Below are 25184 nucleotides of genomic sequence, written 5' to 3'. Positions count from 1 at the left end.
TATTAATTAATTAAACCAAACAAGCAATAAGCCTCCTAATAGCGATAGCAAGGAAAGGTGTTTGTATCATTCTCACTAACCGCTTTTTCGCAATAAAGAACAGTGGTAATTGTTTATTTCCTATTGTTCTTCGACAAAACGTGATTAATTCATAGTCATACCAACAGTGTTTCTCGGTATTTTGCGTGATATTTTAAAGTCCACCAGGAAATGTATTGAATGATGAGCTGCGTTAGCGTAATGGTTGAAGTGTATGGCTGCTAAGCGAAAGGTTCTCAGGTCAAATCTTATTCAGTGCTTAATATTTTCTTTATTTAAAAACAGTATCGAGGTGTCTTACTTCATGAATTTTATTCGTTTGAATATGATTTTTTGAAATTTCTAGTGGCAACTAAAATCGACCATACGGAAAGTATACGCAATGGACTTTTACCTCTGCAAACTCTTCAAAATTTCGTGCAATGGTTTACTACATCTAATGCTGCACAACAACTGCGTTGAACATCGAACAAAATTAAGTCATTTATGGGGGGAACGTACCAGTCAAGAAGATGCGTAAAAATCAAATTTTCGGGCCAAATAGTTTTAGTGAAATCGAATGATTAAGTGTCAAAGCAGTCGAAACACCATGTGTCTGCACAGGCGAGCAGTTCAATGATGACAAAATCGCGCACATCGCGGAATGCGTGGAGCATGTCTCTGTAGCAGCGAAAGGGTTAATTCGGCCGTGGTGGCTTTACTTCACAAACTGCGCCCCCCCCCCCCCCCCCGCCCCGAAACGAACCTAACCTAACCTAAGTCTGCTAACTATACTGTGGCGCTGCTTCTTTTGGCGCGCACAACTGGAAACGCAGCAATCTCCCGCGTCTGGGAGCGCATGCGCGAACCGCCAAGATAAAAGAATTGAATTATAGAAGACTACATTGAGATTGCCCTGGTTCAGTTGGTAACACAGTTGACATAGAAGCAACAAAAATGAGATCAAATTGGGCTTCAAATCTACTTGGACGATCCCACAGGCCCAGAAGCGTAATGTACCCAATACACACCCTCCTACAAAAATTAAAAATCCTGATCTCTAATACAAAACCCATCAGTAACTAATATAACTTTCCTTACAACAGGTAGTGTGTTGTAAAATCCCATGTAACATAAACAACGAGATCATCACTTACTATATTCAAAGTATTAAACAAAAATTAGTAACACTGATAAATGTTATTAAAAATCAAACGCATGATAGTGAGCGACAGGTAATATTAATAATCCTAGGCCTATAGTTCTATCTGTTATTTTATTGATTTGTTCTTATAAAACCTCGCTGTACTCACCTTGATCTCTAGTGAAACTGGAACATGCAAAATACTTTCTGTGACGGGAGGTACTGATTATGTCACTGGCATCAGTAGATCACTTTTGATACTGTGGAGACTGAGTTCACTAACTTAGTTTTGGGACATAGAATTCCACAGATCGTTCTTTATAAGTATGAGCTTCAGAAATAAGCGTTCAGACGAAGAAACAGCAACAGAAACAGTTAAAAACAATTAAAATGTTGTGCATTAATCTGGAATGCTACAAAACACTTTGTTCAGTTCTTTGTCGTAATAAATCCAAGGAAATATGTTTTTCCATCCTTCATGGTATGTCGTGTGTGACTGTTCTTGACACTTCTTGCTAATGTATTACAGGAACTGGCAGAAGACACATTCTCAGGTTCCTTATTTTTTGGCTGAACCTGCTTTTCTCTACTGTCAGTCTTACTTATATCCACCTCTGATGATGATGACAAACGTAAGACGAATTTATCCATAGCGACTAAAAAAGTACATATAAAAGCTATATTCAAGATTGTGCTTCAGATTGCCATATGCATCCAGTAATTGCGCAACGTTTGAAGACTGCGAACATTATTTCTTGGCGAAGAGCTTTTGCTCCACGCATCCTATCAATAGATCCTCATCTTTGTACTATCTAATAATGCGACAACACCCCTTCAGTCCACGATATAAACTCCCCCAGTCCTTCAAAGGCATTATCTCAACAAACAAAATGATAACAATCCAGATTATGCGAAAGCAATTTCACTGAAATATTAAACCTCACCGCTGTTATGTTAAAAAAAATTGTTGAGGTAATCTGTAATAGTCAGCTTCCTCATATCTCAGATTATTCTTTGTTATAGCTCAATACTGGCAAGCAGACCTTTTAAAACAATTTCTGATGAATGGAGTGGGAGTGATGTAGCGTGACACTTGTAACGAAACCTGAAAGTCAGCTGAAAGGATGGGGTTCCATTCACAGTATAGTGTCCCTCTTATTCTGGGGAATGCCTTTGACTTGTCCAAAGAAAGGCAAGAAACAACGGAGTGTGTTGCTTGGTTGCATTCCACAAAGACGTCTGAAAAACACAGGTATGTTTTAGAAGTCAGAAATTTTAACTTCCATCCCAGTCTTTTAATAGTTCATTACTTTTTGATAAAGGCCAGTGAGAAATATTTATTTTATTTTGTTTTTATGGAACTAAAAATTTTGTGAGTGTGGCAGACTCACAAAATTATGTATGTGAGTGTAGTGTTCGAGCCCTGTCGCGCCCATGTAGCCTGCTGGCCAACAGTGGCACTGATGCCCAAGAATAATGACCTAAAGAAGCCCACTCAGGAATGCGTGCCCCGGTAAGTGTGACGTCGCTGCTCAGAATCGGTGCCAGTGGCACAGAAGACCAACAGGATACTTGCATCAGATGACAGCCTCCAGTTGTGGATTTAGCCCTTGCTCATGGTACCAGAGTGCTCGTCTCCCCCCCCACCCCAAAGTAGGAGGACGACGGCCAGTACTGCACAAATTGTGATCTGCTGCCCGATTAAGCAAGAGACAGACTGCTGCTGTAGTGGCCGGCCGCGGTGGTCTCGCGGTTCTAGGCGCGCAGTCCAGAACCGTGCGACTGCTACGGTCGCAGGTTCGAATCCTGCCTCGGGCATGGATGTGTGTAATGTCCTTAGGTTAGTTAGGTTTAAGTAGTGCTAAGTTCTAGGGGACTGATGACCACAGCAGTTGAGTCCCATAGTGCTCAGAGCCATTTGCTGCTGTAGTGTACCTGCAGAGGCCCACCAGTTGAGAGGCACCATGTCAGGGAACATAGACTTGGTGCTAGAGGAGGGCGCAGTGGATGTAGAGGCGCACCCCTGAGGTGACTGTTGTTGTTTCAATTTCCTCCATTGCCTAGACTAGCCCTCTGGTCATGGTAGCTCCTGCTGGACTGCTGACATTTCTGCTAAAATTGGCAGTTCTTTTGTTGTACCGATACTCATCTTCCAGTCACATTCACAGTAACATACCCTCGAGGTGGTGATCTGGTAACTGCCTAGTGTGCCCTGCAATAGCCCCTTCTTTTTGCTACATCGCCAAGATTGAAGTTTTCGGCCTGGTTTACCTCACAAAATATAAGCTGCCCTACTGCTGCACCTGGCATGCTGAAACCTCAATGCCCACCGACAGTATATGGCTTTTGCAGCTGTTGGAGCTGAGCTGCTAGTTTCTACAGTAATACGCAACAAGATTTGGCAGCCCTACATAATAGTCGGTGGAGTAGGAGAGTATTAACAGTGAACATGGCCATAGTATCAAGAATGACTTGATAAAGATAGCTCCAGCAGCAAGGTGTACAGATGCTGAGTTTGTTTCTGTATTGAGATACTACAATTGGCGCCAGTTTCACAGCACAGTTCAGCATGGAATTAGATCAACTGCTTCTGTCAGTTACTGGGTCGAACAGAGGTTCAGTTTGTGTTGATGCTGTGGGCAGGTGGAGTTTTACAAGACATGGCCCACATCTCAGTAGGAATGGGAAAGGGACAGGAAAATTGGCTGGATTGGTAACAGAATCTTCGTCACTTGGTTGAGGGGATCGCCTTTTTAAGATAAACTCGTATTCCAGGATATAAGTATCAAAAGAAGTAAATATAACTGAAAATTTAGAACTTAAAATATGTGAATATAAAAAGATGGATAAAACAAACTTAGTGTATCAAACTATTTGTGGGTTGAAAAATAACATCATCGATTTCTGATTTGTTTAGATGAACTGCAATCTGCAGATCATAGATGTAGAGAGTACAAATGTATACTGCAAACAAATGTGTGTAGGTGTGCTCTGTGACTACGCATCATGATATCACACACTTTTTCAACCATGCTATGCACAACTGTGCATGGGATACAATTTTTGTTTGATGAGGATGATGCATTAATGTCTGTTGTAAATGTAACTGAGCCATGCTCGAAACTAGTAGTGCATAATGAAGTACAATTTTATAATACAACCTGGCGAAACAGTGGTCTTCAAAAGTTAAGATATTACAGAATAGTAGACACAGCAGGTCCACAGTTTTTTTTTCTTGTCTGAAGGATGGGAGACAATCTGTATCAATCACATTCAGAATTCGAACCAATCAGACATGGTGCACCATAAGTTTCAATTTTGAGTCTTCTTAACAGAAGACTCAAAATACTATACTGCTGTACTGTACTTGCATTTTCATAAAATGTGTAGCAACATAAATGGCAGCTAATGAGATTTCAGAAAATATCAACAAATGATTCAAAGAAAACAGATTATCATTGAACCACTACAGTACATACAGTGTGGTACTTCTCACAGAACACCAAAGCTATAAAAATAAGTATCTCTAACAATACTAACAAGAAGTAGACAGTGTTGTGTTTTACGAAATGCAGACAGATAAAACTGTCCATTGGTAAACCCAATAGCTAGAATTAATAACCCACCTTGATCCATCTAACACAAGATTACTGATATAGAAGATTTAAATATGAAGATCCTAGATTATTTTACATGTTTGTATTCACTAGTGACTTATGTGATCATTTTCTGGAGAAATTCAACTTGCAAGGATAGTATTTTCAGCATAGAGAAGCGCATTATAAGAATCATATCTGGTGTTAATTCAAGAACACACTGCAGAAATGTCTTCAAAGAAATGGGTATTTTGACAACTGCATCATGGTATGTACGTTTACTAGCTTAGCACCTGCTACTTTGCTTGCATGGACTGTATGGCCTGCAGAGATTTTATTTTTGTTTTTATTTAATCGAATTTCTATGTTCTTCATAAAATGCAACATCATCTAAATTTTTCACGCTTATCAAGACCATATCAGCATGGTCTTTTCCAAATGTCCTTTTGACCAAGAAGTGATGCTAGGAGATGTTTTTGTTAATTATATCTTTTTTGTTCTTGTGGAGATATTTCCATAGCCGTTTTCATTCCATAAGAAATACTTCTTTATATCTAACTAAGAAGTGAAATAACAATTTTATGAAGTTAGCTTTAAATTTTTTTTGATATAGTGAAATATTTTCTTAAAAATTTTGATCCCTTCTTGCACTCCCTTAGTGGCTGCATTTCCAGAAACACTGAAACATGTATTTTTTATTTCTAACTAAGAAGTCAAATGCCAATTGACACAGATGTAGCCTGTAAAATCATTGTAGTTCGTTAGTAAATATTTATTTTCAAAAAAATTCACCCACTGTTTTACCCCATTAGTGGCTGGAGTTCCAAAAATGGTGAAACACGTATTTTTTATTTTCTGACTGAGAAATGAAATAACAGTTTTCATGTTTCTAGCTTCAGAATATTCTTAACAGTGACATACTTTCAAAAAGCCTTTCATCCCCTATTTCACTCCTTTAGGAATGGGATTTCCGACAATCCCTTCTTAAACAATGCCTACAATATAAGATCAACACCCTCTCCAAACTTCAAGTTTTTATTCTTAGCAGTTTGGGCTGGATGATGACGAGTCAGTCTGGTGCGACCCTATCTCACCCTCTCAGGAGTTGAATTTCCAAAAACAATGACATGCATATGATTTATTTCTAACAGAGAAACAAAATACAAATTTTCATAGAATTAGCTTCAAAAATGTTTGCACACTGAAATATTTCCATAAAAGCTTTCATCCCCCATTTCACCTTCATAGGGTTTGAATTTCCAAAAAAAAGTGAAAAATATATATTTTTACTTTTAACTGAGAAGCCAAATTTAAATTTTCATAGTTTTAGCTTTAAAAATGCTTTCATAATAAAATATTTTAATAAAAAGTTTCCTCCCCTATTTCACCCTCATAGACATTCAGTTTCCAAAAACGCTAAAACACATATTTTTTTTAGACTGAGATTTTCTCTGTGTAGCAGAGTGTGCACTGATATGAAACTTCCTGGTAGATTAAAACTGTGTGCCAGACCCAGTTTTAATCTCCTAGGAAGTTTCACTTTTTTAAATTGGTATCTGAGAAGTCATATATCAATACTCATAGCTGTAGCTTTAAAAGTACTTCGGTAGTTCTTTAATAATGGTATACTTCCAATAAAGGATTTCACCCGGTTTCACCCCCATAGTGTTAAATTTCCAAAAATGCTGGAACATGTATTTCATTATTTCTAACTGAGAAACCAAATACCAATTTTCGTAGGTCTAGCTTCAAAACTGTCTTAATAGCAACATTTCTCAAAAACCCTATCCCCTGTTTCACCCCTTAATATTGAAATTTCGAAAAATTCCTTCCTAAACGACACCTACAATATAAGATCTGCACCTTCTCCAAATATCAAGTTTTTATTCTCAGCGGTTTGTGCTGGGCGATGATGAGTCAATCAGTCAGTCAGTCACGACGTTCCCTTTTATATATAAGGATACCTGTCATTATCAACACAGTTATCTTTTCACAAAAAATCGTGAAAACCATTAATATAACTCCAGGACCAAAAACAATTTCTAGAAAGACATCAAGAGGCTAAAATTAGTACAGACAGCAGTCAGATATTAGGGTACACATATATTCAGCAACCTAGCTGAGCACAATAAATCTCATGTAGCTAAGAATGTTTGTACTGAATTAATGAACTTTGTATTGGGTAACCGCTTGTACTGCATTGAATAGTATCTTTCAAAAACTCTTTAAACTTATTATTTTAGGTTAATGTTTATTTAGAATTTGTACTATAATACAGTACTTATATGTCATTTCATTGTTTTGTACTCAAATTAAGTGTATATCCTTGGCTTCCTTCTATGTCCCAGAGACCACTCTTCATGGGATCCATGAAGTATGACTCAAGAAATGTAATGTAATTAACTAACTTAGTTATTACTTGGCGATACAATCAGTGAATTAAAAATCGACTGTTTTAAACACACACACGCGCACGCGCATGCACGCATGTACACGCACACAAACACACAAAGACGTTTTCGTTCAGACTGGTACTACACCTAAGCTACACATAAGCTTCAGATGTAGAGTGCCCTCCGTCACACACCGTTGGGTGGCTTGCGGAGTATAAATGTGGATGTAGATGTAGATAAATTCCTGTCTATTGAAGTAGAAGAACTACAAACGCGAATATTGTCATGTTTCCTACGCTTTCTCAGAGTTGTCAATGAATGATACTTTTCCTGATGTTAATGCGTGTTGACTATTTGTGTGTGTGTGTGTGTGTGTGTGTGTGTGTGTGTGTGTGTGTGTGTGTGTGTAAATTCTCATAAATTTCAAGCCTTTTTCCACCGGTTCTCTTCAGGTTTCATGACCATGGTTCACAGTGATTTCGCACCAAAAATATGAAACATTCTTGATCAATATCAGAATACTTACTGAACACACAAAAAGTACTCGCTCTGAACATTATTTTTTTTATATATTTGTGTTGAAGCAGATTAGGAGCTTTCACGTTTTTCCACAATTTTTCGAGTTTTCTTTACTATCATAGCAATCCTGCTTAGCCCTATTCCACACACAAATGAAATAATAAGCTTCAGGAGACTATAATTATTTATTTTACTAATTGTATGGAACTGCCACTTCAGAAGTTCCAAGGAATAAACTGCTGAAGTGCACTGTGTGCACTTCACTTGAGTGATGGCAATTCCCACACAGCTCTGGGGACACATGGGAAATTGAAGGTTATTCATTGGTCCGTCCTGGAATATCTCGCAGGAATCAATGTCTTCCACCTCTGACACGCCTTGAATGCTGGAGGTGGTGGGCTGTTATCTCATGTCGTCACCTCTTCTTGCCTTTGTGACTGCAAGGGCGCCATCTCGTTTTGTTGTTTGTGCTCTATGTCGTCATCTGCCAACAGCAAGAGTGCTGGTTTCACATTGTCCATTGAGGCAGTTTGCTGTTTTCCATTGCTCTCTATCTGAATTGTACGTTTGCCTCTTGTTAATACTTCACATGGACTGGAATAAAATGGTTGCAATAATGGTACCACTGCATCCATCTGCAACCATACATGAGAGCAAGAACCTTGTTCTTTGTGTATGGACTGTTTGCCTATGTCATGTCGAGAACCCTGTGTTGGGCAGAGCTTGACCATACATCCATGCACTTGCTGCAGGACGCATTGCGTGTTGCTTGTCATTCCTTCCTGTGGTGCAGCAAACACTCCACCAGCAGTTGTAATACTTTCCCGCAAACTAACTCTGCTGTGGAAGCTTGCAACTCTGTTTTACAAGCTGTCCTGAGGCCCAACAACACTAACATCAATGCCAAAGTCCAGTTGTCGATGTGGCAAATCGTGGTCTATGCCACCTATCGACCATGCCATTACTCACCAGGTGGTAGAGATCCATATGGTGATGTGAGAATCTGCACTGTTTGGCTAGTTCCAAAAATAATGTCGATTCGTGCTGGTGGTCTTGGTCTGTGGTCACATGCAAAGGACATCTGAACTGCATGATCCACATAGATAAGAATGCTTGTGCCAATGTTTCTGCTGCTGTATCTGCAAGTGGCAGCGTTTTGACCATCACATGTACTGGTCCATGGTCATCAATAAATAACAGTACCCCTCTGAAGGCCTTAGTAGTCCCACAATGTCCAGCTGGACATGGGTGAATCTTTCTGTACTCTACATGAACTCTCCTACTCGTTTTTGAATGTGCTAACTGACCTCATATCCCGTGCATGCCAAGCACACATTAGCTCACCTACAGCAATCCCTGTTAATGCATTGCCACACAAAGGGATCCATTGTAAGTTTCACATTGTGTTTTGCACTTGGGTGGGCCAGTCCATGAAAATTATGAAAGGCAGGCTTCCATATTTCCTGAGGAATGAGATGTCTAGGTTTGCCTCATGTTATGTCACACCAAATGCTGACCTTTTGCCCATGCTAGACATAGTTGCCGAAGCTGCTGTTTGGTAGTGTCATAACGCCAGAACTGTCAATAGTTGCTGGTCTGTGGCCTGTGCTGCTGCCAATTCTTCATAAGTGGTGGTCTGGGAAATCGTTTTTGCTCAGTCCCCTTTTATATAACACAAGTCTGTTGTTAATTGGCTAAAGAATTCCAACTGTCGGAATTGTCATGGAGAACAGCTGCCCTACAATTTACTGAATGCGAACGTTATCTATTTGTGGTCAGTATAAATTGTGAAAGTCGTAGCTTCTATGCAAGTACGAAATTATTTCACAGCTTGATGAATTGCCGAGAGTTCCCTGTCACACACACTCCACTTCATCTGTGCTTCCATGAGTTTGTGTGATAAAAAAACCTAAAGGTTAGTAATGTTTATTCGGTTATTGATGGAGTGCTGCCCCTAATGTTTATTGGCTAGCTTCGACCACTATAGACAATGGTGTGTCTGGTATTGGGTGTGCCAGCAGAAACAACTTTTGTAAATCTGTCTTCACTTGTTCAAACGATTTCTGCATTTCTGTGGACCACTATAAGAGCCAAGGCCACTTGTACTCTTTTCTCCTTGTGTTACTGTCAACAGTCCTTGGATCTCAGTTGCTCTTGGCAAGTGGTGCCAGTAAACATTTACCACCCCTAAACATCTTCTAAGCTGTCGATAATCAGCTGGTCAGCTGATCGTGGTACTTCTTCAATTACAGCTGTCTTACCACTAAGAGGACGTATTCCATTTACCGCCATAACCTGAATGGTTCTATGACACCTGTCTTCAATATGTCTGTCAGATCGACATAACAAACCTGCTTAAAGCAAACCCTCAAATTCAGTCTTGGCTGCTACAAAACTATCTTGAGCTAATCTCTGAGGTTGTTGCAATACCAGCTGACCAGGTATAATACAAATGTGCTGCACTGTGTTGTGCAACACGTTTGGTATAGATGCCACTGAAATGCTTTTTTGCCCTGTGCGATCCCACTATGCATGCAGTCCATGGTGAGTCATGTGCATCGTCTAACCTTACCTGTGACTACTTCGTGGTCTTTCTTAATCTGTGCCTTCCTGGTATTTACTTCCATCTTCATGTAGCACAAGTAATCTGTATCTGATATGGACTCTGAAAGCTCCACCAGCAAAAAATTCCACTTGCAGTTATGTAGAAACCCCAACACTAAATCCAAATTATAACCTCCTTAAGTATTTGTTGGTGATTTATTTGTTGCTGTTAGCTGCATTCACAGAGATGTGGTTGAGGTCTGACAGTCTCTGAGTGGCAGTGCACTAAAGTGTCTTCCTGAGCCCATTACATAACAGTGGCCCAATCTCACGTCCTTGGCATACAATCTCTATTATGGAGTATGTAAGCCGGTCAAATTACTCATATTTCTGTGTCTCTCGGTGTACCCACGTTTCACTGAATGCACTCTTGTCGTTTACCGCGGCATGCCGCACCTACTGCCATTTGGGTGCCTACATGGTGCTGTACATTTTGTCGCTCAATCACCGAACGGCGGGTGATACCAACACATACGCCCTTGTTGGCTAACTTACATAATATCGTTGTTTCTTGCCTTTTGCCAAGATGAGTTCCTCTCCAATAACCGCGACACTTGCCTTTGCAGTGTAGTAAATTGCCCTCTAAACTCTTGCCTGCTGGCCCTTCTGTACTGATGCTGTCTCTTGTTGCTCACAATCATCCGCTGCCACTGTTACACATGCTGCTAACATACTGCCTGATGTTGTGTTAACTTTGTCAACAGCTGTTATTAACTCCTGGAATCTTGTTCTTCGCAAATTACCACTGCTGCCTTGTTCATACCAGGCAACTATAAGAACCATATGTGTCTCAGCACCGTGTTTGGTAAGTCAGTTTTTCTGACCATACCCCGCAGGTGCCACCAGTACTCGGAAGGCGTCCTGTCTCCCGTTTGTTCACTCTTCACATTTGCTGCATACGTTTACACATTCTGTTGATTAATATATTTTTAAACACGTCTATTGGTGATCCGTCAGGGGGCTGAGCATGATATCCATGCCAACTGCAGCCGCTCTGGCATCTAACGAATTCACAGCCATGGCAAACTTTGTGCGTTCATTCGCTACCTCGTTTTGGTCGAATGTATCGCAAACCATAGCTATGGTTTGTCTGGCAGAAACTGTGGTGTGCACATTCTCATGTGCAGCTTGCCTGCTGAAGTATTTTGCTCGTCCATTGCCAATTATAGTTCCTCGATTTGTCTCTGGATATTGTCGCGAAGGGCTATTAACTGTTTCTCCGTGCACTTCCGTGTGGTCACTTGCCTGATGACATCCACTGCATATGCATATCTGTTTATACGTTTCTGTTTGTTTGTGGAGTCACCACTTTATAGCGAATAGCGATCCTGCTTTGTTTTTTCCACATAAAGATAAAATAATAACCTTCCGGAGACTATAAATTATTTATTTTTCTAATCGCAAAGCATGAAATTCAATAAACAAAATAAATAACCCAACTCTCAAATGATAATGTAACTGTCACTTCAGACGTTCCAAGAATTAAACTGCCTACGTGCACTGTATGCATTTTATCTGTACTTGCGTAGCGACGACGCCGGCACACAGATATCATGATGTCTGTGCTCTGGCACTGTATCTATGATGTCATGAGGGATCTCTTTGCTTTGAAGTGTTGATGATCGCTTGTTTGTGTTAACAAGAGTTGTAAATGAAATTTAGTGGAGTGTACAAATAGGCAAATAAGCATCAATACACAATGTCGAAAAGAAACTCAAGAGGAGAAGTAACGAAAGGTTGTTACGCTGTCGCATATTTTTGCGATGTTTGTGCAATTATATGAGAAATTTTCTTGTGGGGCTAGGTTAAGTGACTATGGAAGTAGTAGTACAAAATACCCGCATTACTGGCAAGTCGTATCCGTTCTGCAGGTTGTTCGGAATGAAAGGTTCTGACTGATATCTAGCTGTTACCAGTGTTAATCAATTGAAGCAACACGTTAACTTCATTGTATTGTAAGCCAAAAAATTTGCACCATTGTCCTATAAGTACGACACCCGCATAGCATTTACCTCTTGTAGTTATTCCTTAGAAAAATAAATAACTGAAATAAAAAAGAAAAAATTAAACTGGCGAAGCATTGATTCCGTATTTTAGATTGCGGTTAAAGCTGTGTTAGTTGAAGAGATGGTAGAGACAACATGATTTTGACATATCCAGATTTTACATTCAGTAATCGGATGCCCGACATTGTTCGGTTTAAATTCAGACATAAATACATTTCAAATGATTCTTGTTCTGTGCACAAAGACAAAAGCTATTTCTAGAGAATAATTTTTGCGTTACAAAAATTGTTGCTATCTGCAGAATAAAAACTTTATTATTGAGGGTTAGTCATGTACCAAAGTTAGTTGGTTGGTTGTGTGAGTGATCCTGGGTGAAGCAACCGTAACATACTGTGTTTCAGTGAGACTTCAGTCAGTTACCTCCCTATCCGTACCATCTGCTTTGCCATAAGCTTAAGTTTTATACCCTAAAATGTTTGTTGACTACATGACAACATGAAATGAATTTTTGGCTTCAGTGTCGGTAACCATTTTAAGGCTAGCAAGTTACTGAGTTGCATGTATGTATTTCTCTTTGTTCGAGATGTGTATAAAGATTCTTAATGTGAATCACCAGAGTTTACCATTAATTTATTTTTAACACAATTTTATAAATTAATATACTTTTAATCTTTGTGTCTTGGCAACTTGAAACTTCCTAGCAGATTAAAACAGTGTGCTGGGCTGGACCCTGTACCCAGAACCTTGCCTTGTACAGGCATTGCTTTAGTGAACTGAACTGATCAAAAGTATGCACACACTGCTGTGGAGTGAAAGAGTCATTCGGCTGACATGACTCCTATTGTACAGTATAATTTTTTTTGTGCGATACTGCTGCGTCTTTAGACAGTGTAAATAAAGTTTCAAATATGTTTTGAGTTGTGTATTCAGTTTGTTTAAAATTATATGCTTCTGTGTAATTAATTACATCAAATTGTTCTAAAATAGTTCTATTAGGAATGTATAATGCTTGTGTTACATTAGGCCTAATGGCTTGCATGTGGATGCAGGTAGTCAGTCATGTAGGTTGAAAGTAGATTTGTACACAAGTTCCAAATTTGTCCCAAAAATTGGTGGATGATCTTGTTGTTCACAGTGAGTTAAGATAAAATGCAGTAAATATCCTGGCCAAGGAAAATGCATTTCTGGAAGAAAAATTGTATCACTATTTTAAAGCCAATTGTGCAATATCCACAGTTCGTGTTTGCCCTTCTGTATTTCATCTCAAGAGAAGAAAGTAATGAGAACTGTAAATATTGATACAGTAAAAGCTCAGTTTTGTATTTGGTTGGAATATACCATGATTCCCTGCTCCAAAGAATGGCACAATATTACTACCATTGTTATCTATCTGATTGACTTGGTAGTGCTGTAATAGTTGCTGGAGTGTTGTTAGTTTGGGTGGTGATGGAAGCAGGAAACTCAGATGTTAAGTTTAGTATCTATTCCAGTTTTAAAAAATGCAAACATAGATTTTTATGGTAACCTTTACTTACAAGGTGTATCAATCATCTGTTGTGCCATGTACACATAGGCCCTACTGCAAAAATTGTGGAATATAATGTGTGCTCAGCAATGATCTGAAACAATTACCTGTCTTGCCCTTTTGGTCATATACCTATAAATTTTCTTTCCTTAATATGGGGTTAAGGTCAACACCACTCTAATGTGATTCAGTAACTGTGATTAGAGATGCAGGCAGTTTGTTTTTCCCTGCAGCATGAGAAATGGTTAGTTGTTTGAGAAAAGAGGTAACATATATATTGAAAAGTTTTTGATAATTTGTTATAGATTTTCCTGTTACCTTTTGTTATTTCTGATGAATATAGTCATTGCTGCGGAAGTAGTAGTAAGATGTGTTGAATATTACTAAATGTCACCTTCTGCTAAGGTTTTAAGTCATAGGTTATTGTGGGTTGTGTATAAGGCTAATTGCTTCATCATCTCAACTTTGCCAGTGTTTCACCTTGCTCAGGGTCGCCCCAGAACGGACCAGAGTCATTGCCAGACCAGAAAGAAGATGAGAAGGATAAGTCAGATGATGACAGCTCAAAGAAGAAAAAGTTTTCTATGGGTTTTGGAAAGCCAAGTGAAAAGGGCAATGATGAGACAGCAAAGAAAGGAATTCAAATCAAACTTGGGATGAACCAGGTATGTAGTGTCTTGACACTGTGAAGGTGTTTATGACTGGGTCTTAGCTGCTTGTAAATTATTGGGGTTGTATAGCCGTGGTCCAAGAAACTTTTCTGTTCCTCATGTTTCACACAGATAGATAACAATGGTAGTAATATCGTGCCATTCTTTGGAGCAGGGAATCATGATATATTTCAGTGCAGCTCTGGTTGAAATGTTATGAACAGAAAAGTTTCAAGGATGCCAACCATACAATTTGGGAAATTTACCAACAGCTAGGTACTGAGTGCAAGTGTTCATTAAGAAAATTGATGTAGCCTAGTTATCAGTGTTCTTGTTTCATAGTTTCATGTTTGCTTAGGTCATCTCATCGAGAGTAATAGTATTTATCACATGTTACGATTTAACTTTTTGTGTGTCGCATTCCCCATTAGTAGTGTTCCGTACCTCAGTCAGTAAAAGCGGAAAAATTATAAGACCACTCTGTTGTCCATCTTTAAAAGCCCCATTTCCTCAAGAGTGGACTTTGTTATCAAGTTGAAATTTGTCAAATCCTAATGTATGATATTCCTTGGTGATGTAAGAAAATTAAGCTTGTAATTCAATGCAATCAAGATACAGCCCTCGGTGTCACATATTTTAATACTTGCAATCACTCGTCAAAGTCTGTAGATGAATTTGTCAATGAACATAATTAAGTTTGCACGGAACCCTCAGAGCACGAGTCCTGCTGGCAATTGTCTACTTTTTAATTTCATGATGTTCATTCTTTGTATGCTACAATTATAGTTTTATGATTTTTATAGTTTTATAACTGTACTTTTACAATGTACAGTAATTAACCCTCTGCACTCTGTATTGTAGACACAAGGTGTCTCCGTGCATTCTTATTTAAATTGCTACCATGTGGGCAGTGATTTCACCACAAAGAATTGCACAAGTCTCTTTGTGGAAACAGTAAAGTCACTAACGAACAGTGAGGGTAGGCATTAAAAAAAAGTGCATTGTCATTCAGATATATTGACAGAACCATTACAGTACAAAACTTGCCATGCATGATATTTTTCAAACTCTTCTGGGGGTGGACTGTCTCCATTGTCATTTCACTCCAGTTGTTTGCAAATGAATCATTGTCATTGTCAAAATCATTAGTTGCTCTCATTTTCATATAGACATTTCTCTAAAAGCTCTCCAACCCCTTCCTCAGATTGGACTGTGCTTGAATAGTAAATGTCCATGCGACAGAAAACCTTTTGCACACATGTAGAAAGCATCACTTGTGCGGATTCAGCTTGCCCTTTTCTCACATGACATAGTGAGAACTGTGGATGAAGGACAACAGACAGATTCCATATTTCTATATTTACAAAAAGCTTTTGACTTGATGATGGCTCACAGCAGACTGTTAACGAAGGTATGAACATACAGAATATGTTCTCAGATGTGAATGTGGCCAAGACTTCTTAAGTAATAGAACTCAGTGCATGGTCCTCAATGGCGAGTGTTCATCAGGGACAAGGGTATCACCAGGAGTGCCCCAGGGAAGAGTGATAGGATCACTTTTATTCTTTGTGTACTTAAATGACCTGAGGGACAGGGTGAGCAGCAATTTAGGGCTTTTTGCTGATGATGCTGCAGTTACTAGAAGATTTCATCATTGAGTGACTTTAGAAATATACAAGATGACTTAGATATGATTGGCAGCTTGATCTAAAAGTAGAAAAATGCAAATTACTGCAGATGAGAGGAAAAACAAATCTGCAATGTTCGTATATAGCATTAGAAGGGGGCAGCTTGACACTGATACTTTGATTAAATATCTAGACGTAACATTATGAAATGAAATGACCACGTCAGGTTGGCAGTAGTGAAGGTGAATGTTGAACACCATTTTCTGGGGAGAATCTTGGTAAAGGAGATGGTGTATAGAATGCTAGTGCAATGCATTCTTGAGTACTGCTCGAATGTTGGGGACCCCACCAGATCAGATTTAATGAAGACATAGGCGAATTTCAGAGGTGGGGTGATCGATTTGTTACTGGTAGGTTCAACGAATATGCAAGTATTATGGAGATGCTCTTTGGAATTGTATGGGAATCCCTGGGGGGAAGACGATGCCCTTTCCACACAGTAGTATTGCACAAATTTAGTGAACTGGAATGTGAGGCCAACTGCAGAATGATTCTACTACCGTCAGCATACATTTTGCATGAGGCGCGTGAAGATATGATGCGAGAAATTAGGGGATGTATGAAGACTTTTAAACAGTCATATTTCACTTACTCTATTTGTGATTGGAGCAAGAGAGAAAATGACTAGTGGTATGGGGTACGCTCCATCACGCACTGTAAGATGCTTAACAAAGTATGGATGTAGATCTAAGAGAACTAGCCCTTTTGACACCTATTGAAGAACAACCTTTCCCTTTATGGAAATGCTGCAGTGCGACATTGAGTTAACAGAGGCTTTCCTAGATGCATTGCTGCCTAGTACAGGCAGATTTGAGAATGAAGCATGTGAGTGCCACAAAAGTATTGTTAGGCTCAACATCAGACTACAAAAAAAAAATTTGTGATGTTTAGCATCACGCATGGTGGAGTGGAAAGGGTTACTGATGTTCCTATTAAAGATAATTTGGGTGGACTCCATCTAATTACAGCAAACATCTTTCCATAATAGATTCACATTTCTGTAATTGAAGTTACTGATATTATGAGTTTCATTTGTTTATTTGCAAGATCTGTTCTGTAGTTGCGCAAGTGTAACAGTTCATTCTACCGGTGTAGATTAAGTGAATGTCAATACCAGTGTTTCTTTAACCTGTATATATCACTCTTTCATAGTGGGTGATACTGTGGGATTAATTTTAGCTTTATAGGTTAAAAGAAAATATCAGTACCAGTATTAAGCCATTATTGGCTAATTATTTTGCAGATATTGTGAATGATGCATATTGTGTTTAGGTTAGGTGCTTAGTTTGAGTGAGTACATTGGTACCAGTTTTTCGTTCCCCGATAAATATCACTGTTTCATGGTTAATTGGTATTGTGGAATTCTGAGTATGTGCATGAGTTATTTGGGGTTGTACTTTTTTGGAAAGTTTATGCAATATGTTGTTTAATGGTGTGCTGTGCTTTGGGTGTGCAGTTGAATTGTTGATTTCACTTAATGTCCAGTATTTCGACAACTGATCCAGTCATTTTCTTCAGGAGCTGTGCTCTCTCTCTCTCTCTCTCTCTCTCTCTCTCTCTCTCTCTCTCTCTCTGGATTGTTATTCTAGAATAATTTACTATTTTACTGTTTCTAGTGATTTATTACCAGTATTGTAATCGAATAATGATGGGTCTTTCCACCTGTTTATTCAGTCTATTACATTTTACTTGTTGAAATTTCAATCATCTACAGATTTACCCACATTTTGCTCGAATTTTCTGGTGCCAAGACTTCCCAAAAATCACAGCATCATCAGTGAACACCTTCATGGATCATTCAACGTCCACCTAATCATTTATGCATACCATGAACAGTGACAGCCCTGACACTGCTGTGGGACACTGCCAGAATTACTTCTAAACCCAGAGGTTTTGTACTAAAGAACAAGGCTTTGAGTTCTATGTGCTAGGAAGTCCTGAATCTAGTCACGGAACTGGTCTAACATGCTATAGATTCACATTTTGCGCAGTAGGTGACAGTGCAAAACTTTGAGCACCTTCCATACCCAAGCACTTGTTATCTACTGCCACAAACATACCAGTTTGAGTTAATCAATGTTAGATAAAGACCATATGTTGAATCAGAACCACATTGGTGCCATATTCCTATCCCATGCAAGTGCCACCTCTCTCTCTCTCAGATGTCAACCATCCTTCCCTGTATTCCTACCTTCCTCTCCCCACTTCCTTTTTTGCCTGACCCCACTGCTGCAGTGTCGGTGCACTGTAGTCAGCTAGGACTATATAGCTGTGTAGTATTTGTAATATGTAGCAATCTCTGGAAGGACAACACTGTCCAAAAGCTTGGCAACATTCAGTTGTGTTTCTGTGTGTATTGAGTCATCTGTCCAGTGAGTTAACTTCACATCTTTCATTATTTATGTTCCACCAGAGACCTTAGTAGCTTAGTTTTTATGACAGTTTCACTTTCATTTTGTTCATGCTTACAGAAAAACTTGATTACAACAAATACTATGAAAGCAAAGTCACAAGCAGTAGCAGCTGTATTTAATGATGATGAGGATGATGAGCCAGAGGAAATGCCCCCAGAAGCACGTATGAGGATGAGGAATATTGGAAGGTGAGAGTATTGTTACTGAAAATATTCATAATACTAAAATTTTTATATATATTGCACACATTCAAAAGGTTTTGTTCTTGAATTAAATCAGATTGTCAAAACAGTGTTTTCAAGGTGCGGATAACCTATGTTGTTTACTTTACGCGATCAGGGTCAGAGGACCATGCACAGCTACAATGCTCCTATTGCGCTGGATTCTGTTCCTGTCTTTTGTCTCCACTCACCGTGTATGCTGATATGCAGCAAGTCCTTGTGGATTCCATTTCTCCACTTCTTCTTTGGTCTGCCTAGTGGTCTTCATCTGTAGGGAGTAAACTCCATGGATTTTAAAGGCCATCGGTGTTTGCCCATCTAAGTGACATGCTTTGATCATACAAGCCGTTTGGTTCTCATCAAACCTTCAATGTTTGGTCCATTGCAGATCTCTCCCAGCTCACAATAGGGTATTTGACTGTTTACTTAAATGATTAATTATTCCATTTTATGCCCTAACATGCTTTTTTTCCTCTTGAATTTCAGTATTCTTTTATGAAAACAGAAATGAAATTCAAATAATTTGAAAGCCTGCTAAAATGCTCCATTCAAGTCATGTGATGCCTGTGACGTCAGTGGATAGCTCACTGCTCTTACTGTCATAATGCTAATTCACAGCGATGTCCTATTTTGGAATTTACGTTTCAGAAAATGGGTAACAAAGAGCGTGTTGTACCATTCTGTACGACACATGTACAAAAACTCCTGGAAAGTTGTTTTTGAGCATACCAGAGAATGAGAAGACGCGTAAAATATGGTTGCACTGTACTGGCAGATTGCCATCATGTCGACGCAGAAGTTCACTTATGCAATTAAAATTTTATTAAGAAGTTAATCTACTTTCAAGATACGCTTTTCCACTGTTACAAGGGAGGATAACATCATTCACCGAAATTAAACTCTTCGTGAAAATTGTCATTTTATCCAATTTCACATAAATTATTTGGTATCTCTGTTGTTAGAGCGGAAGAGTGTCTAGTTTTGTAAGATGATGTCCATAGATCGCTGGTTCGAATCCAATCCAAAAGATTATTTTAACCTACTTGTAAAATTCCTCGACAGTCCTCTCATATGAAAACCAAATCACCGCTACAAAATTTCACCTCGCCGATCAGAAACAAGAGTATTATTGTGTTTTCCTTGTTGTCTACATGCTTTTACATTTCCAATCGTTGTTCACCTACACTACATTCAAAAAGATATTGCCTAGTTCATGTGACCACAAATTTTTTACTTTATTGGGAACAATGTTTTTTTATCTTCTTACTGTCCAGCTTTGAAGTTTCATCATCTTATGTAAAGATAAAGTAAGTCTGCTTCAGACACTGATTTTAGTTTGCACTCAAAAACATCACAGCCCTTACGTTTGTGTTAACTGCATGCCATACATGCTTTATATCTCTCCATATGGAAAACTTCATCATCGTATACCTTTTGTACTGTGGGTGTATGGTAATATCTTGACTGCTAGCAATGCTTTTGAAACAAGTGAATTGTTTGTTCGCAAAGTAAATGCATTTATCCTCTGTTGTCCATTTCTCAGGCTTAGATTAATGTGAAGCTACATATAATACCTTGCACCATCAAAATAACTGCTACAATCAGTTCTTGCTAACGCTATTTTCATATTTCATGTAAAACTTTAAAAATATTAGACCCAACCAGTATTTGAACATGTGACCTTTCAATCCACAGTCAGATACCCTATCCGTTGTGCCACAAAGCACGTGCTGAGAGGAATACCTCTGCTGGAGTGACTTTTAGACAGGAAATCAGCGCTAAGATTTGCCGAGAATTAGTTTATTGTGCTTTGGATCGTAGCTCATGACTGATAAATGACAATCTAATATAATATATGGACACATTTGCAAAAATTGTACAAGTTCTTCGTATTGAGTGACATTAATGATATTGCAGAGAGCAGGGAGGCGACTGTCTGTCCCTTCACGTATCGCCACTCTAAATGGGTGGAGCATAAACGCATCAACTTTCACATGGTTTTCACTATCAGCATTCACAAAATTTGTTTAAAAGTAGTAATTGCGTTTTCCTTCACTAAACAGGTAAACTGTTTCCAGAAAAAGCATATAAAAACCTCATAGCTTTGGCTAACACTTATAACACACATATAGTTTCATCTTACTCCTGACACTACTAGGGCTACAGCCAATAACGGGGTGTTTTCAATCGCGTTACAAAATTTTGATATTTAATGATTTTTAAGCTTTAATTACATAAAAGTAACATATTTTGTGAGAAGATTGCTATCTAATGTTATCAAAATAACAACAATCTGAACCATGTTTTTAACACCTATTACGCTGGATCTTTCAGTCTCCAGTGATCTCATCTTGTACTGGACCATAGATCTTCTTTACGACTTTTTGCTCAAAAATGATAATATAAGTTTGAATATTTTTTCTGAACAATCCATATTTTGCAACCATATAGCCTAACAGGTTGGATTGGTGCTTTGTGCAGCAGGAGTCTGAAATTCCTTGACAGGCTGCGTGATTTAAAAAGCTGGCTGAGACTTAAGTATGATCTGTTTGCTGCATGGATCCTCATGTTGATTTACGCCTCACATGATGCTGGTTCTGTACAATATTTAAAATTATGAACGCCTTGTAGGATCAGGTTGAGATTACTGGAGGCTGGAGCTTGTCTCTTCAACAAGCAAGGGTCTTGCTCATATCCAAATACGTGCCCTTTGATTCTCTCACAAGGAGACGGAGCTTAATCACTGCTACCTCAACGCTGTCACTCATTTGCATCACAGGGTCTATACTGCCTGGGACAGCTGTGAAATCTGGGACAAACATGGGGATTTTTGTGTTTCATATCTCTTAAAGGGTTCACACACTATAAAAGACCAAGCTTCAAGGCTAGTTTTTCATATTTATTTTAGTTCTTTCATAGATTACAAATCATGCAATTATGATAGCAAAAAGTGTAATTATTGCACCAAAAAAGGGTGAGGTGGGTGTTTAAGCTATTTACATGTAATTGACTTTTACATGGAAAAGACGAATTGCTCGACAGAACATGTATTCATTCAGGAACCCATGAAATGTTCAGTTCACGTCAGTGAAATTAATTTTTGTCCGAAGTATTCAGCTGCTGAAATTTAACCTGTGGACTTCAGATCCTTCCTAACCATTCCCCCGGGGGGGGGGGGGGTCATTTTCGATGACACAATATTATATGTGAACACTTAGTTTTTGTTGTAGCTATGCTGTATATATATTAATTCAAACTGTGTTTGCCCTCCTTAACAGTGATGTTGCTTGCCTGACTATGTTCCATGTCATACACTTTGAATACTGCTGTCGGCTAGCGAGATAATCAGCTTTCGCAATCATTTGGTTCACAACATGCGAAGCAAACATAATGTCCCAGACAATAATATTCACCTCAGGTAGAGAGAACCAGAGGTTACACTTTTCATTTACTGCATTGTATGTTAACCTGGAAGATCCATCATTTATAAATGTGTAAAGCTCTGCTTTCATGTGGAATGGGTTGTAGATGAGGGAGAGATTAAAGTGTTGGGGAGATTTAATTTTGAAATGTACTGAAAAAGTTGTGCTAACAGTTTTTCCTAATATGCTTTCATCAATCCCGAAAGTCATATCAAGTGGTGAGGGGGAAATGCTGGAGCCAGCCAGCATTGACTCCACCAAAGTATATATTCAAAAGTGTTCCTTAAGGTACCTCAACAAAATAAGAGTATTTTTAGAAACTCTGGAAACTAGTTTCAGGATTAGGTCTGTAGCTAGTTAGAAATGATAGGTAAACATTCTAGCAGATGAATTAAAGCAACAACTCATTTGTGTTATATCCAATGAATAAGGCTGTTTCAAAACACCAACTGAAGAGGAGGGGGGGGGGGGGAGCACTCTGTGCACAACATTGAAATTACAGGAGGAGAATACTTATATTAGCTTAATAATGAAGTCACAGAACATTTCAGAAACGGGAGGGGTCAGATATGGCAGGATATGGACAACCTTCATAGCCGACATATAGCTCATAAATCTGTCCTTATAACCATTACCATCATGATCAACTAGTGGAATTCTGCTGTGTGTATTGTAGCTTAGATCTCACAAGAGCTTTCTTATAACCACTAACATCATGATCAACTAGTGGAATTCTGCTGTGTGTATTGTAGCTTAGACCTCAAGAAGGCTTTAACAGCCTATACGTCATTATGTGATGTTTAGGTATAACAAATCATACCAAGAATGACATATGATTATAAATCTTCAGTGCCACTACTTTGAAATGGCTACGAAATTACAAAATCTAATATGGCGTTTCCCAAGCACCCAGCATCGAATGTTAACAAAAGTCGATAGCAGTTCACGAGGTCTTTGATAAGTGCATTTGACATCAAAATGATGTCATCTTTGCACAGTCTTGTAAACTGTACGTTACCCTTCCAAAGCTACTGTGAAGTATGTGGTGGAATTCATATTTATGCTTCGTAATAGGAAAATATGCCTTGTATACATTACCATGCAACGAATATCTTTCCAAAATGTGTTGTTTTTGCTGGGTTTCATTTCCTACAGTTCTGAGAATCTCTGCACCAGACAAAAAATGATGGTAACTGCATTGATTACTAAATAATTTAAAGAATAACATTGCAGGGTTTACTATTACAGATTATTTCTTTAATATTATCATTTATTTAATACAACTATCACTGCATGAGAGTTTATTTGTTGCAGTTTATTTACAAACTGGTGTAGGATAACATTATGGTAAATGATTTAGTAAGTAAACTTCACTGTTTCAGAGAAACACCGACATCAGCCGGACCAAATTCTTTTGGTAAAACAAAACAAGGTTTCTGTGATTCAAAAAAAATATTTGAAAAGACTATGAAAAAAGCGATGGACTCAAGTACAGATGCAGCAAAAAATGCAGAGTGAAAGTATGTCAACCTTATAATTGACATACATTGAAGAAGAATCCATCTTCTGTTTATTGCAGAAATGCAAGATATTGTGTTAAAGCTCTTGGCAGCCGTTCCCAAACTTTACAGTGATGAAGCGCAATTTTAGAACATATTGCATGTTGCATAGAGTATGAAATTTTCTGTTACCTTGTGCATCTCGCAGCAAAATTTATCAGGTTTATGTGATGAACTGATACAAATTTGTTGTTCATCATTTGAATTTGGCTGCAGATGACGTGTCATATCATGTATTGGTATGAATGACTTATACTACAGTAGAATAATTTATAGTGTTACGTACCAGAACGTACATGCCTTATATTGAAACATTAAATAATCTCCATTTACAATGTTATTGTGTGATACAAGTAGATAAGTTGTAGTTATTCGTGTTGCACATGATAGTGAATTTTCACACTATCCTTGTGTTTAGTCTGTCATGTCTGTCATCAAGTCATTGCTCCTTATGTGCATCACTGTGTGTTGTTAATCTTGTTTCCATGTATTTAAAATTGGTATTAGTTTCGTAATAGTGGCAGAGTGACAGACATCAGTCAAGAGCAAAACTTGTGTAGTGATTTTAGTAATGCACAGCAAGCTGTCATTTTTGACTCTGTAATTGGTTTTTCCAGAATTGTTAAAATGCTGCTTAGAGAGGGAATTTCTTTTTAATTATGTACATTGCAGACCAAGTACCAAGTAATAAATATTGTTTTATACAACATTATCAGCATTTCACTTTTACAGAAATGGGCTGTTAAAGGTAAATTTTTCAACAGAAGTCAAAGTTTATTTCAAAATGTTCTGTTTGTGGAGGTATCTACTTTACAGAAGAAATATACATGTAGCTGCTCTTCAGTAGCATGAAGTAATTTGGAAGTTATGCTACCACTTCAAAAATACAGTTTGCTTCTATACACCAAAAGCAAGTGGAAATATATGTAAAGTATCATTAGTGTAGTAACAGGCAATAAACTTTCATATGTAAAACAGTGGAGCCTTTACAGAAGTATTCCTTAAGAACAGTGGTCTTCCTGACTGGGTGGAGATAACTTCATAAATTTAAGCTTATTGTTTCTCATGTATGCCATATGTGATCATCTATAACTATTTGTCTCCACTTCAAAATAACTGCGTGGACAAGGGTTACATTATGTCAAGAGTTATCTCCTCAAATTCCCCCTCAACCATTTAACCAGCTGTTTGTTCAGCTGTATTCTGTAAGACCAATTATGAACATCCCATGTTATTTTTATTCAGTTTTTTTATCAAGCGACAGAGCTAATAGTTTCGGTACAGGGCTTCAAACTGTAATGTGATGTCACCTCATACTGACAAAGCTGCATCTCAAAAATGAAATTTACAGGATTTGTGGAGGAAAGAACCTCTCTGGGATTTCAAAGTACATGTGTCCATTGTTAACAGCCTCATTTCCACATT

The 25184-nt window shown here is 38.3% G+C and overlaps 1 protein-coding gene across 1 annotated transcript; it reads left to right on the top strand.

Moving 5' to 3' along the window:
- Positions 1–11867: 11867 nt before the first annotated feature.
- Positions 11868–24468, top strand: LOC126236714 (PEST proteolytic signal-containing nuclear protein-like). The gene is made up of 4 exons (XM_049946235.1): positions 11868–12010; positions 14295–14470; positions 18615–18745; positions 23583–24468. The coding sequence occupies exons 1-4, from the start codon at positions 11974–11976 to the stop codon at positions 23716–23718; spliced, it is 480 nt and encodes a 159-aa protein (XP_049802192.1). The 5' UTR covers positions 11868–11973; the 3' UTR covers positions 23719–24468.
- The last annotated feature ends 716 nt before the right edge of the window (positions 24469–25184 follow it).

Source organism: Schistocerca nitens, chromosome 2 (assembly GCF_023898315.1).
Source record: "Schistocerca nitens isolate TAMUIC-IGC-003100 chromosome 2, iqSchNite1.1, whole genome shotgun sequence".
NCBI lineage: Eukaryota > Metazoa > Arthropoda > Insecta > Orthoptera > Acrididae > Schistocerca > Schistocerca nitens.
This window is presented reverse-complemented; position numbering and strand designations above follow the sequence as displayed.

Excerpts from the sequence above, each read along its gene's own strand:
- LOC126236714 (XM_049946235.1), top strand. The coding sequence starts at position 11,974 with ATGTCGAAAAGAAACTCAAGAGGAGAAGTAACGAAAG. Across the intron at positions 14,471-18,614 it reads TCAAACTTGGGATGAACCAG|AAAAACTTGATTACAACAAA; the intron begins GTATGTAGTGTC and ends TCATGCTTACAG. Across the intron at positions 18,746-23,582 it reads AGGATGAGGAATATTGGAAG|AGAAACACCGACATCAGCCG; the intron begins GTGAGAGTATTG and ends TCACTGTTTCAG.